Below are 12,924 nucleotides of genomic sequence, written 5' to 3'. Positions count from 1 at the left end.
ATTAAATGAAATAGTCTCCATTCTTATTAATGATGCTTTTCTGTCTTACAATCAGGTTGTCAATGTCCTGATTAAAGAAATCACTTGGCTTTGAAACAAAAAACATGTCGATGTTCTCTTTAACACCTTCCACATTTGTATACGTTTTCCCATTAAGATAGTGTTGCAGCGAACAAAAAAGATGGTAATCTGATGGTGCCATATCTGGAGAATATGGTGGGTGGGGGAGAACTTCCCAACCCAACTCCATAATCTTGTGTTGCGACAAACGTGCCACATGTGGACGTGCATTGTCGTGGTGAGGAGGAACACCTTTCCGATTGATGAGTGAAGGGCTTGATTTGCCCCCGAAGAAGAAAGGTCCACCTTTCTAAAGCGCTCTGGTTTTGGGTTTTTATCATCTTGTAACTGTATTACCAAATATTATTAATTTATTGTGTTTGTGTGTTCACCTGAGCGACAAATATGCACACAATGGGTTAAACGACCATATTAGAGACCCCTATAGCCGAGGCATAGACGCCCCTAATTTTGAGTGAAGGCCATTTGTAGTGGAGAAGAAAAACACCTTTCCGATTGACGAGAGAAGGGCTTGATTTGCCCCCGAAGAAGAAAGGTCCACCTTTCGAAGGCGCTCTGGTTTTGAGTTTTTATCATCTTGTAACTGTATTACCAAATATTATTAATTTATTGTGTTTGTGTGTTCACCTGAGCGACAAATATGCACACAATGGGTTAAACGACCATATTAGAGACCCCTATAGCCGAGGCATAGACGCCCCTAATTTTGAGTGAAGGGCAGACCAGAGGAAAGAAAACCAGTCGGCAACATTGCCCGCCTGGAGCTACTACTTTTAAACGAATACCATGATTAACTGTCACTCTTATAACAAATCTGCACCTGGAAGTGCGAAACATGTTTAGTAAAACCACGTCTCGAATCCGAGACCTTTGAATGTCCAATCGAATATGCTAACCACAAGGCCAGCTAAGGTCTTGAAAAATGAATTATTGTGTATAAGTAATGCTTTCCAGACTAACAAAACACATTCCGCTGTCTGCCTATATTTCACTTTCGAACAATGTCACGAAACAATTTTGAATATTCGGCGTTTGTAGTAAGAGTACACCTTGGCTGTGCAACGATCGTGCACTAAGACTGACGAGTGGTTAGCATACTAGCCTTTGAAATAATAAAACCCAGGATCGAATCTCGCCACCACATATTTATGTTTACTCAGCACGCGCTGATGAAGTTTTATAGGATATAAAAGCTTTCTTTTCGTGTCTTTTGTCAGAACATCAAGGCAGACAGATCTGTTTTTCTTTTTCATAATCGGTTTCTGTTGTTAACACTCGGATGTCATGTATTTATTTGGAGTCATTTAAATAAATGTGTGATTGATTAACAACAAAAAGTCGGGTAAAAACCGTGAGTTTAACTTGGATGAAAAATAGTTCAGAAGCCAAAGCGCCCTCTCAGTGGCTCAACGGTATGTCTGCAGAGTTATAACGCTAAAAACCCGATTTCGATACCCGTGGTGGGCAGAGCACTAATAGCCCATTGCGTAGCTTTGTGCTTAACTACAAACAAACAGAATCCAAAGCCATCACATAAAAAGTTCTATGATTTTCAAATAGGATACAGTTAACATTTCTAAACATAAAACGTTACGGAAGATAATGTCCAGTACACAATAACCTTTGTGTTATTCTTAAGAAACGTAAAGTTTAATAATTAAATATCTATTTTAATGAATCTGACATAGTCGTCAATCTTACTTTGTGCTTCTGTAACTTTACCAGGATTGTGAAAATTAAAAGTTTTTATAGTACAAAAAAAAAGGAGAAATTACATTAAAAAGAATTGGTATGGATTATTTGTAAAGTATACAGTTTTTCATATTTTATTACGAGTTACAGTTTTTAGTACAGGTACGACGTTTAGATCACCTTTCGTTAATGATTTACAAAACTATAATTTAACATTGTAATACTTACCTATAGCTGCATATAACGTTAATGGCACGTTGCCAAACGTCGTGTCGAGTATTGTTTCCGTAAATTACCATGGCCTGAAAGATGAGGGCGCTAGTGGCTTTCTAGTAAAGGATATATACCTACCATCTTCAAGAGATGAAAAATATACGAGATTTTATTTCTTCTTTCATTCATGTGATGAGCTCATTTCACAACAAACCAGCGCGTAAATGTAGTGAAAACCAATCATAAAGATAAATCAAAGTTTCCTGTGAGTAAAAAAAGCAGAAACACGACCTGACCGAATTAATTCATCCTATTAATTTTAAACCATGTAGCTCAAATAAAACGAATCAGACCTTTGAAATAAGATTTCCCATGTTTTGTACTATTAGTGACACGCCATTTTTCTTTTGAATGTTGATGAAATTACACGATTAAAATTAGTAAAAGAAACCTGAACAAAGTATTGAGAAAAGTTTACAATGATCAGCAAAGCTAAATGTGTTATTCTTTTAAAGAGCTACGAGTTGTAACACTCTTGGATGTATATTCAACCCTCTGCGGTTTAAATGTCAAAGTTAATATGAACCACGAAATAACTCGGGTTTCGAAACAAATTAATATCTCCGAAGAGGTAACTAAACAAATTAATATCTCCGAAGAGGTAACTTCAAAATTCAGAACTCTGCCATAATGCCAATTCGTGCCCCGTTCTGGCTGCTGGAAATTTACAAATGGCTTAACAAATTAATAATTCATCATTATAAAACATTACTTAAAATAGTGACGTGACAAGCATGTTTCTAGATGGAAGTTAACCATCTAAGTATATAACTGTTCTCAACATTTTTAGGGGGTGGGCTACAAATATAAAGTTAAGAGTAAATAAACCTGGTTAACCGTATCTAATCTGCAGGTGGGTGTCAGTTACTGCAGAGTAACAAATTAACACGCCTTTTAAACATTATTAACCTAAAGCAGTCATCAAAGAAATCTATTAATATAATTACCTAATCAAAAGAAAATATAAACAAGTTACAGCGTGGCATCATTAGAGTACTTGTCAATTTTTTGGTTATTCTTTTTTAATTTCTATTATTATCATCCACTCTGTACAGTAAAGTGAACGACATTTTTACCCATGTTTCCCCTTTTTAGAAAATAAAAACATGTTATCGACGAAAACGAAAGAGTGAACACGGAAGTCTTAACTGATTACAACGTAAAATAAATAAAAAAATTCACAACGTATAACTTGCATTAAATAAATAAATAATATCGAGGCATACATTTAATGTTTTATTTGGTATATTCACAATAACTTTCTAAATAAAATTACTCACAAGTACCACAGTAGGAGTTTAAAGATATTAATTTATTATGTGGAGCCAAATGTCTCCAGTAAAAATGTACAGAAAAAATTACACAGGCAAGAAATCAAACAAAATAAAACTCCCCATGTATGAGACAAAATTTTAGTTACCCTGCGAGTGACAACGTTGTTTTTTTATTTTCTTAAAACATAAATGTTTTCTAGCTATGTTACTTAATAAAAGATCCGATAACAATGAGTTTTAGTAAAACAATGGCTTCTAAAAATTCCATGCAAAACATTTAAGTTCGTTTCTAATTTTCTATAAGCCATCAATGTTAACACAACTGAACACCAACCATTGTTATCTACAAAACCGCTTACAATCAGTAAATTGGACCAGTAACACTAGCACCATCTATTGGCTATTTTATTCATATTATTAATATTATAATCATAACGAAGTACAAAGTGTACGATATATTAAAATCTCCAACTTCACGTATGTATCTTAATAGTTAGTCCCCCGGTGGGTTAGCGGTAAGACTACGGACTTACGGCGCTAAAATCTTGGGTTCAATTCCCAGTGTTTGACAGAGCGCAGATAGCCTATTTTGTAGCTTTGCGATGAAACAATTTAACAGTTAGGGTAATTAGTGTACATGATTAGAATAAACTTATTACTATGTTACATAAAACAAGACACAAAACTTTAAAGTTATACATTAACACAAAAACTCTGACTCAGATCGTGCGAAAGCCTAAGATCTTTGCTACCTATAATACCTTCACAGACGCTTGACATATCGTCGGTTTCCTTTTTATTTACATTGCATACCTCTTAAAACCACAACTCAAACTTAGCAGATTCATGTATTTGAGTATAATGATAAAAAAATGTGACTTCTTAATAAAAATTAAAAATAGCTAAGAAAATTAACTACGTCCTTTTAAATCACGTCACTGTTCCTTTTTAAAACGTTGTTTCACGAGATTCTAACTCCATAAGAAATCCAATCTTTACTGGTATTCAACAAAATTGCATTCTCAAAATAAGCGAGGATGGAAATAAAACTATTTTCAAACTACAACAATCTTTGAGATCAATTACTAACATAAGAGTGAAACAGATTACTTCTAGATGATCAATAACATAGGGTCTCTAAAATAAAATAGATTACTTATTCATGCAAGAATTTAGCTTGAAGTCATTTAATTTACTAGAACACTCTAATGAAGATTATTAGAAAACCCAGATGTATTAAGTCTTAACAGCTAATTGAAATATTTCTTTACTGGTTATAGGTTGTCATGTTTATCTTACAAAGAATACATTTCAATTAGAATTAAATAGATTTTCCATACATTATTTCTTTACCATATCAAATTATTATGCAAGTAAAAACTTATAATTTTCACATCAACTCCTCAATAAATAACAATACAAAGAAAAAAAAATAGAGACAGAACTCTGTCAGAAGAAGAAAAAAAAACTGATTAAACAATTTCTGACAAAATCCTCCAAGATCAATACTTCTTAAAGTTAACGCATCAATTGTTATTTAAAATTACAGCAAAGAACATATATAACACAGACACTTTTCAAAGTTTTTGAATTTTCTTTAGAGACACAAACCTCAACTTTAACCACTCCCTCTCTCTCTCTCTCTCTTAAAAACTTCAGTTTACATTATACAAGTGAAATTCAGAAGAATTTGAATGCAGCTTGAGAAAATCTAACTGGATGAAAATATCAACGTACAAATGAAAAGAATTCGATGAGAGAAGTATCCGTGCAAGATATCAACACTAAGAGACAATGTTGCCTATTAAATTATTACATGTTAAAATGGTATATGAAAATATACATATTAAAAAAAATCACTTTAACTCTGTTTTTTTTTCTTTAATTTTATTGAAACATTTCAAGTTTTCTTATTAACGGAACTCCTCTACATAGAGTACAACTTGAAATAAACCTGTATTTTATAGATTACTCTACAATAATCCTATGTATATAATTTTTGTAGATTTATAACTAACAGTGGAATTAAATTTTGTTTGTTTCATTGAAGGAAATATGTTGTCAACAACAAGAAATAAACAGAGCTTTCATGACAGCAAAAGGTGGATAAAAACAATACATATAAACATGTTTCATCAGAATACTACATTGATGCTCATAATTTTGGGCATCCTGCTCAAAATATTCAGTACACTACAAATGTAGAAGAGCATTTAAAAACACTCTACAATGTTGTTCCCCAGCCATAAGTATCTTTATTAAAACTACTTATAAAAAATAAAATCTAATCAAACATATTTTACTGTATCAAATGACAACTTTCTTCAAGTTATAAGTTTAAGAGTAGCTTGGATAAGCTATAATGGTTTTACTTCACTACCAGAACACAGATATGAAGATATATTTAAGCCAACAAGTTCTAAAAAGTATTATCATAGATGCTATATGGATGGTAAATATTAGTAACACAGCATTTGGTTTATTAGTGAAAAATATAGGCTTTGTGTTTACAGGCACTTCGTGTAAGTCTAGAACATCAAATGTTTCAACAACAGATATTTTGGTAATTCAAGAGTAACAAGATTGTTATCTTGAAAGTTAGTTGAATTCTTTCAAATTTTGTCTTTGACCTGAAGACGAAAAGGCAGAAGACTTTCAAAACTTCGCCCTCTATATTTGTGTTTCTACAACAGGCAGTTGCTGTCCATTCAACTAAATTTCAACAAGAATACTCTGCCTAAACAATCTATCAAAGAATGATTGTTATCATAAAATAAATACTATGACGTGGGCTCAGAAAATGGAAAACATATTATCTTCATATATTTCAGATAAAAAATAAAGAGTTACACAGAGGCTTTTTTTCCCTCCATCACTTATATCTTAATAAAGGTTGAGGGTAGTAACACACAAGAATGTTACTTTATATATCATGGTGGTGTTCACTGTGGGGAGTGATTTTCATTAAAATAAGCTTTGTCGATCGTGATATAAGATAAATAATGGGTGAAGATTTTGTAACAACATCTTGAAGATATTTTAGATTGAAAAAATAAATGCTGTACTTTTTTTGATATTTGTTTTAAATAATCAACTTAAACATTAAAATAAACTTTAAATTCAAATGTTGTAAACAACAAAAGACATTCCTCAGAAAAGTATAAAGCTAGAAACGAATATATTTATTTACTATATTGCTGTTTAGTCTTGAGATAACTTGTTTTTGTTGTAATGTTTCATTCTTCCACTGTTACAATACTCTTTTCATAAAGTTACAGTAACGTTTCAAAGATGAAATGAGCACGTGTTGGCATGTTCAGATATTTCAATAACTTTAAATATCTTACAGTTATTAGAAGTAGAAATTTAAAAAATATGTTCTGATAAAATCTATATAAAATATATATATACCAATGAAAAGAAGGCACTGTTGGTTATAGGAATCACTTTAAAACCATATTCATTAGTTAACGATTAATTGAATGTGGTTTTAAGATTTTATTACCATTGCTATTTTGCAAAGTTTGACAAAAGAAAGCACTGTCAGAGACACATTTTCATACTTGTTCAAACATTTTCCTCTCTCTTGGAGACAACTCAGCTCTAACACTTCTTACAACAACAATACAGTATTCCATGTTTATTAACAGACTCATAAAATATTCTTCTTTCAAAACATTACCAAATCACCAAAACATTACCAAAAAAGAATTTAACTATATACTTAATTCTTTTCAAATATATATATATTTTTTAACAAATAACGCTTTCTGTATACATTTAGTATGCTTAATCTATTTTAAGTAGCATTTTCCAGTAATTTTGATCCAATAATGATGAATAGATAGTGTTCAATACTTTTTTTTTTCTGTTTAAGATTAAGAAAAAAAATCAAAATTATCAGAGTAATCTTACAAATATAATGACTTACAAACATCTTCAGTGTAATAATATGAATGACCGCTGTACAACTTCACATTCATTAATTTGTTAGCACAGTTTCAAAAAGTTTCTAAAACATTAAATGTGTTTAAAACATCACAATGACACAAAATCTATTATGAAAACACGAAGAAAAGATCAGGACTACATACCCACAGGAACAAAAGCACCCGCAGACACCCCCCCCCCTCCCCACAATCCCCATCTTTTTTCTGTACACACACACACGGGCCATGTCTCGCATGCACAGATAGTGGCCAAACTTGCAAAAGTATTTATAATAGCTGTCCTTTCTGTGCTTGTTGTCTTGTAAATTAAATAGCCTTTCAGTTTGATCTGAGGTAGATCAACGTTCTTCTTTAGCAGTGGTCACTTTGTCAGACATTCACAATAACAACAGCAAAAAAAACCTAAAAATTTATTTACTATATCACTGCTTGTGTTTTCCATTTCACTAGGCCTCACTGTTTAGATATTATTTGTTTCCTTCTCGTCTAGGGGTGCTGGTTCGTAGCCTGGACGTTTCCTCTTGAAAAACCCACACTACAAAGATTAGGAAAAGCTTGTTAAAATCGTCAATATAAGAATAAAATCACAGTTATTCAACAATATAGGTTACTATCTTTTTTCTAACAATTTCAAACAGATAAAAAAACTATAAAAAAATCAGCTGTGGTAGTCGTTATTAGAATTTCATATTGTCAGAAAAAACAGCTACGAAAATGGTAGCTACATACCAGGAATCCCAATATATATGTATATATATATACTTACAACAAATTAAAATATAAGAAAACTTACCTTGAATAATATAATAATCAGAGCGATGAGGAGTATAAGGCCACCAAGCACAGCCAAAAGAATAACCCACCATGGAACACCTCCTTTACCTCCAATCAAAGAGATCTCTGGGTATGCCTTAGTTTCAGCCTGTTAAATTAAAAATTAACATTATCTGTTTGTCAGAAACAGAATAAAATAGTTTGTCTTCATTTATTCATAACTATTACATATTTTACTGATCTAATTTTTTAAATGTACACAGTTCTGTTTCTTTAATTGGATGTGTAAAAATAAAATCCATTTATCAAACAATGCACTTAAAAAAAGTTTTAAAAAGTTGTTTGAGAAATTTAAAACGAAAAATAAAAAAGATGTCAGAAAGGTTTTTAACAAAGTGTTTTAGTGATTGATGACCTAAATTATAAACAGCATCTAAGCAAGTTACTGTCTACCAATTGAACCTGTAACCACTAAACTTTTGTAATGGTTATTCTTCAAACAAATTCATTTTTATCGTGTTAATGTACAGATTGATGAGAACTTCACATACGAGTCTTATGTAAACATAACATTCATTTGTGTCTTTTCAATCTTTCTAAACTGTATGTGTATTTTTCGCTGAATAAAATAAATGATAATATATTAACAGAAAGGAAAAAAAATTATACCTCCTACTGATTTTCACTTTTATCAGATTTGGTATTTGAAATATCGCTTTATTCGTGGTAAAAATAAAATGTACTTGTAGAGCATATATATATCTTCAATTTAACATTTCAAGCTTACTCTCTTCAGCAGGAGTTTATATACTTTTAGATTTTTCAAGCATCAGTTTGTTCATCAATGAAACAATTTATTATCAATGAACTGAATGAAGCCCTGGTGTCTCATTAGGAGGATCAAAGATCTTAACATACTAATGTGATTGTGTATTATGCTGTAAACAATTCCTAGTCAGAGCAGTTTGCTTTTTTTTTCACCCACTTCAGAATATCCCATACAAAAAGTATTAAATTTATCATTAAACACAAAAATTACCCATTACAACTGGTTTCATCCATAAAGATGTAATTGCAAACTGAATTCTGAAACAACATGAAAGAGGAGATTGAAAAAAAGGATTTCTGTGCTCTGAAGAATCTTAAGTAGCTCTCTTCTGGAAATTAAGAAAACATATATAATCAAAAAGGTGAAACTTACAAATGCTTTATCAAGCTCTGGATCATTTCGAATGCCTTTGAGTGAACTAGTATCAATGTGACCTCTAGATTTAATACTGACTAAGTCCACATCTGAATAATCCTGAAATAAGAGGCATTATTACTATACATACACCTACTGTTAAAATAATTTGAAAAGTTTTCTTCAGAGAAACATATAAACATAACCATTTTACTCTTTAAAAAAATGACTTAACACTTTCAAATTTGAAATTTCTTATGATAACTATGTAAAATTGGTACTTCAAACTTTCTATTTTTAACACAGTTTAAACACTATTACATTATCTGACAAATTAAAAAACATAAGTTCTAATTCATTCATATTTTTCAAACATTATCAAATTGTCCATTGTGAACTTATTACTTAACTCATTGTGACATACCTCCACTAAACTGCTGTTCCACAGACGAGCACGGATCTTTATCAAAGATGTTGACTTAGCTTCTACATTCAGTAATGTGCAGACAAATGTGAAACACTTGGCTGTCCCTTCTTCACAGTCCTAGGTTAAATAATTTTTTTAATAGCCATTTGCCAAGTCATGAAGAAAATAGGAGAATTTATAAAAAATTATCATTTACCCTGAAATGCTAGTGTCCTAAACATACCTTTTATTTTCAATTCATTTAACTTGAATGTGAGTTTCTCTTTTGGAAATAATCCCCACTAATAACACAAGTACTGAATGCAACTGAATAGGAGAAACCTGATATTCTATTAACCCTTTCACTCCAATATCTCATGTTTTTTTATGAGGGCAAATGAAATCACTACGTTTTTAAGAAATTATGCCTGATCTTTCCCCTCATATCATCTTATGGTGGGCTTCACCCCCAGCATAAACTTAAGAGATCAGTGGGGTCTATTTGAAACAGCTGTACATAATTCCTGAAAGGATCACAGAGGAAACTTTTATACACAAGATATAATGAGATGAACGCTATCTATTTATATTACTTTTGACAGTATATATAAGATATTTTAATAAACTATTTCTTTCACCAGACGGGTTAGCACATGATGTCACTAGGCCTGTGATTGTATTTTTCTAATAAGTATGTTAAAACTGGCTTTCAGTCAACAGTTACTGAGATGTTGCATAACAGCACAGTATAAAATAATGTAATGTCATGGATTTTATTTTAATATAGACCATAAATTTAACCACAAAATCTAACTGAGGTTCAAAAATGTTGAACATTTATCATGCTTTATGTTTGAACTGGCAGCATTTGAGATATAGTTTCATTGTTGAGTTATCAATTTTTATGAATGTACATGCAAAAGTTGCTAAGATTACACCACCAGGCTGGAAAGGATTAATAACTCTTCTCATTGAAATTTTTTACCTGAATTGGTCTTGCAAAAACATAGACCATAAGTTAAATTTGCACTGTCACAACGAGGTCCAAGACCTGAATATGTATTGTCAAAATAAAGACTGAAACCTGTATTTACATTTGGAAAATAAAGATCAAAATATCAATTTATACTATGAAAATGTGGGTCAAAACCTAAAAACTATTGTAAAAATGAAAGCCAAAATGTGAATATGTATAATCAAAAGAAAAGAGTAAACCTGAACTTGTTGGTTGAGATATTTTTGACATCTTCACCCATTTTTCTTCTCTTTGTGCTGGGATGGCACTTCAGGCTCAGTTCTTCTTCAGATCTTTAGCTGTCACTTGGTATTAGTGAAAAATTAATGATCATTACCAACTGTGGTGAGATTTTATTGGCAGGGAGAGGACTGAAAATCCTGAAGAAGGACTCAGCAACATCCGAACACACAGAAAAATGGCAGGAGATGTCCACAAAATTTTTAACCAACAAGTTTAAAATACTGCCAAAATTCAGCAATTCAGCTTAAAATAAAACCTTAAATTTCTGATGTCCAACTGTGATCAAAATCGTAACTGTCAACTTGAGGATAACGAAAATTGTAGGATCAAAGCGATGATTTACTATCTCCACTTTAATATATAGTATTTATCATGATTATGCCATTTAAAAAATAATCTCTGAATCCACTGTGTAATTTTTGGTAACAAAATAAAGCCTGCATAAGATTCAGAAATCTGGAAAAGTTGGAATAAAATATATGGATCTGTAGGGCTTGTTCTGAGAAATATTTTGTTGTGGCTTCTTCTATGGGTATAACGATCGCACGTGACGTTCTATCTCGTCACTCTGTCATTGGCTGTCCACATCTTCTGACAATTCTGTGAACATATCCAGCCTGTAAGTAGATGTGCTTCTCTTCGGCAACTTGGAAGTTTTGTTAGCACCAAAGAAAATTCTTCTCTGGCCTCTTTTACAACTTGATTTCTCTGCAACTGGTATCCCATCATAATCGCAACCACATCCACTCCACTGATAGCATGCCGAACATTTTGCTACCTTATACTTGCAAGTAGGCTTTGAATTTGATGCTTCCGAGATGTGTGTAACCTCAACAGAAAACTGCTGGTTTTTCTTTTACTTCCCAATGATTATTGGGTTTAGGAGAATCTCTACAGATATTGTATTACTATACCATCACAACCTCGGACAAAGTATGATAAACAATTTCCTCGTATACCAAAAAGAAAATAACTGTATCTCCTTCAATTCTTTTCAGTTCTTGGGTTGGGTTGACAAAAACCACCAGATTCCTCATATAACAGTACATATTGTGTAAAATTTACTAGGGAGTTGAGGAAGTATCGAATATATACGTCTCCTGGAGGTGGAATACCACACGTGGTCTGATTGACTTGTGGATTCATTGGTAATGTTTTTAGCTTTATCTGAATCGGTAGAGCACATAAAAAAAATTATATGATAGAAATATAAATTACTGTCCAGCAGAGAAATGTGAAATTCTCCACTGTTGAAGAATCATCTCAGAAAGCTCTCACCCTTCTCACAAATGACATTATTTGAAACATGTCTCAGATCAAGAAAGTTATGAAAACATTATCTGCACAACAAACTACTTAAGAAATAACTGATATAAATTTAAAGACGTACCAAATAAACAACTTTTGTTGACTTTCCATCTATTCTCTCACTCTTTGGCTCTATCCGTGTAGCTCGTTTACGTCGACGACGTTCATCGATAGGATGGATGTCAAGATCATTTGAAATATCATCATCTTCATCAACCTAAATGGTTTAAAAAACTTGTAGTATTATTATGCAGGGGAATAAACATATCTAAGTTTAGATAATATGCTATTTAGTTATACAAAGATCGGGGAAATTCAGGAATTTTAAATAGTAAATCAGTAATAAGATGCAAAATAGAATTAATAAGTGTTCTAAGAAATCAGTCTTAATTATATTCATAGTGAGAACTATAGTTGTTGAGATCTAAAACATAAATACTAGTTTTTTCATGACATTAGACAAATCCTATGTTCTTCTAAAAACATAAACATTCTATAAAGAATATGAATCTTATTAGAATGGTGAAATAAAAGAAGGTGAATATTATATTATAGTTTATTTTAACTCAGGCTGAACTACCATAGTAATATAACAAACTTTATTGAATTAACCATTCAAGTTTAATCAATGTTGAAATCCGACCTTTACACTGGATAGGGATTTTTTGCACAGGAATTCAACACTGAGTTTAGTTCACTTGGACTACATAATCATGGTAAAATGG

At 31.7% G+C, this 12,924-nt stretch overlaps 1 protein-coding gene across 1 annotated transcript in view; it reads right to left on the bottom strand.

Moving 5' to 3' along the window:
* Positions 1-3,345: 3,345 nt before the first annotated feature.
* The window catches only part of LOC106465716 (integrin alpha-PS1-like), an 83,124-nt gene continuing 73,545 nt past the window's right edge, over positions 3,346-12,924 (bottom strand). The window contains exons 18-22 of the mRNA XM_013925954.2: positions 12,282-12,416; positions 9,652-9,771; positions 9,246-9,347; positions 8,064-8,192; positions 3,346-7,805 (exon numbers count right to left, since the gene is read on the bottom strand). Coding sequence (XP_013781408.1) covers positions 7,731-7,805; positions 8,064-8,192; positions 9,246-9,347; positions 9,652-9,771; positions 12,282-12,416 — 561 coding nt within the window. The 3' untranslated portion in view covers positions 3,346-7,730. The remainder of the gene's footprint in view (positions 7,806-8,063; positions 8,193-9,245; positions 9,348-9,651; positions 9,772-12,281; positions 12,417-12,924) is intronic.

The sequence above is a fragment of the Limulus polyphemus genome, unplaced genomic scaffold (assembly GCF_000517525.1).
Source record: "Limulus polyphemus unplaced genomic scaffold, Limulus_polyphemus-2.1.2 Scaffold2028, whole genome shotgun sequence".
In the NCBI taxonomy this organism is placed as follows: Eukaryota; Metazoa; Arthropoda; class Merostomata; order Xiphosura; family Limulidae; genus Limulus; species Limulus polyphemus.
The sequence above is the reverse complement of the archived record's forward strand: the minus strand, read 5'-3'. Positions and strand labels throughout refer to the sequence as shown.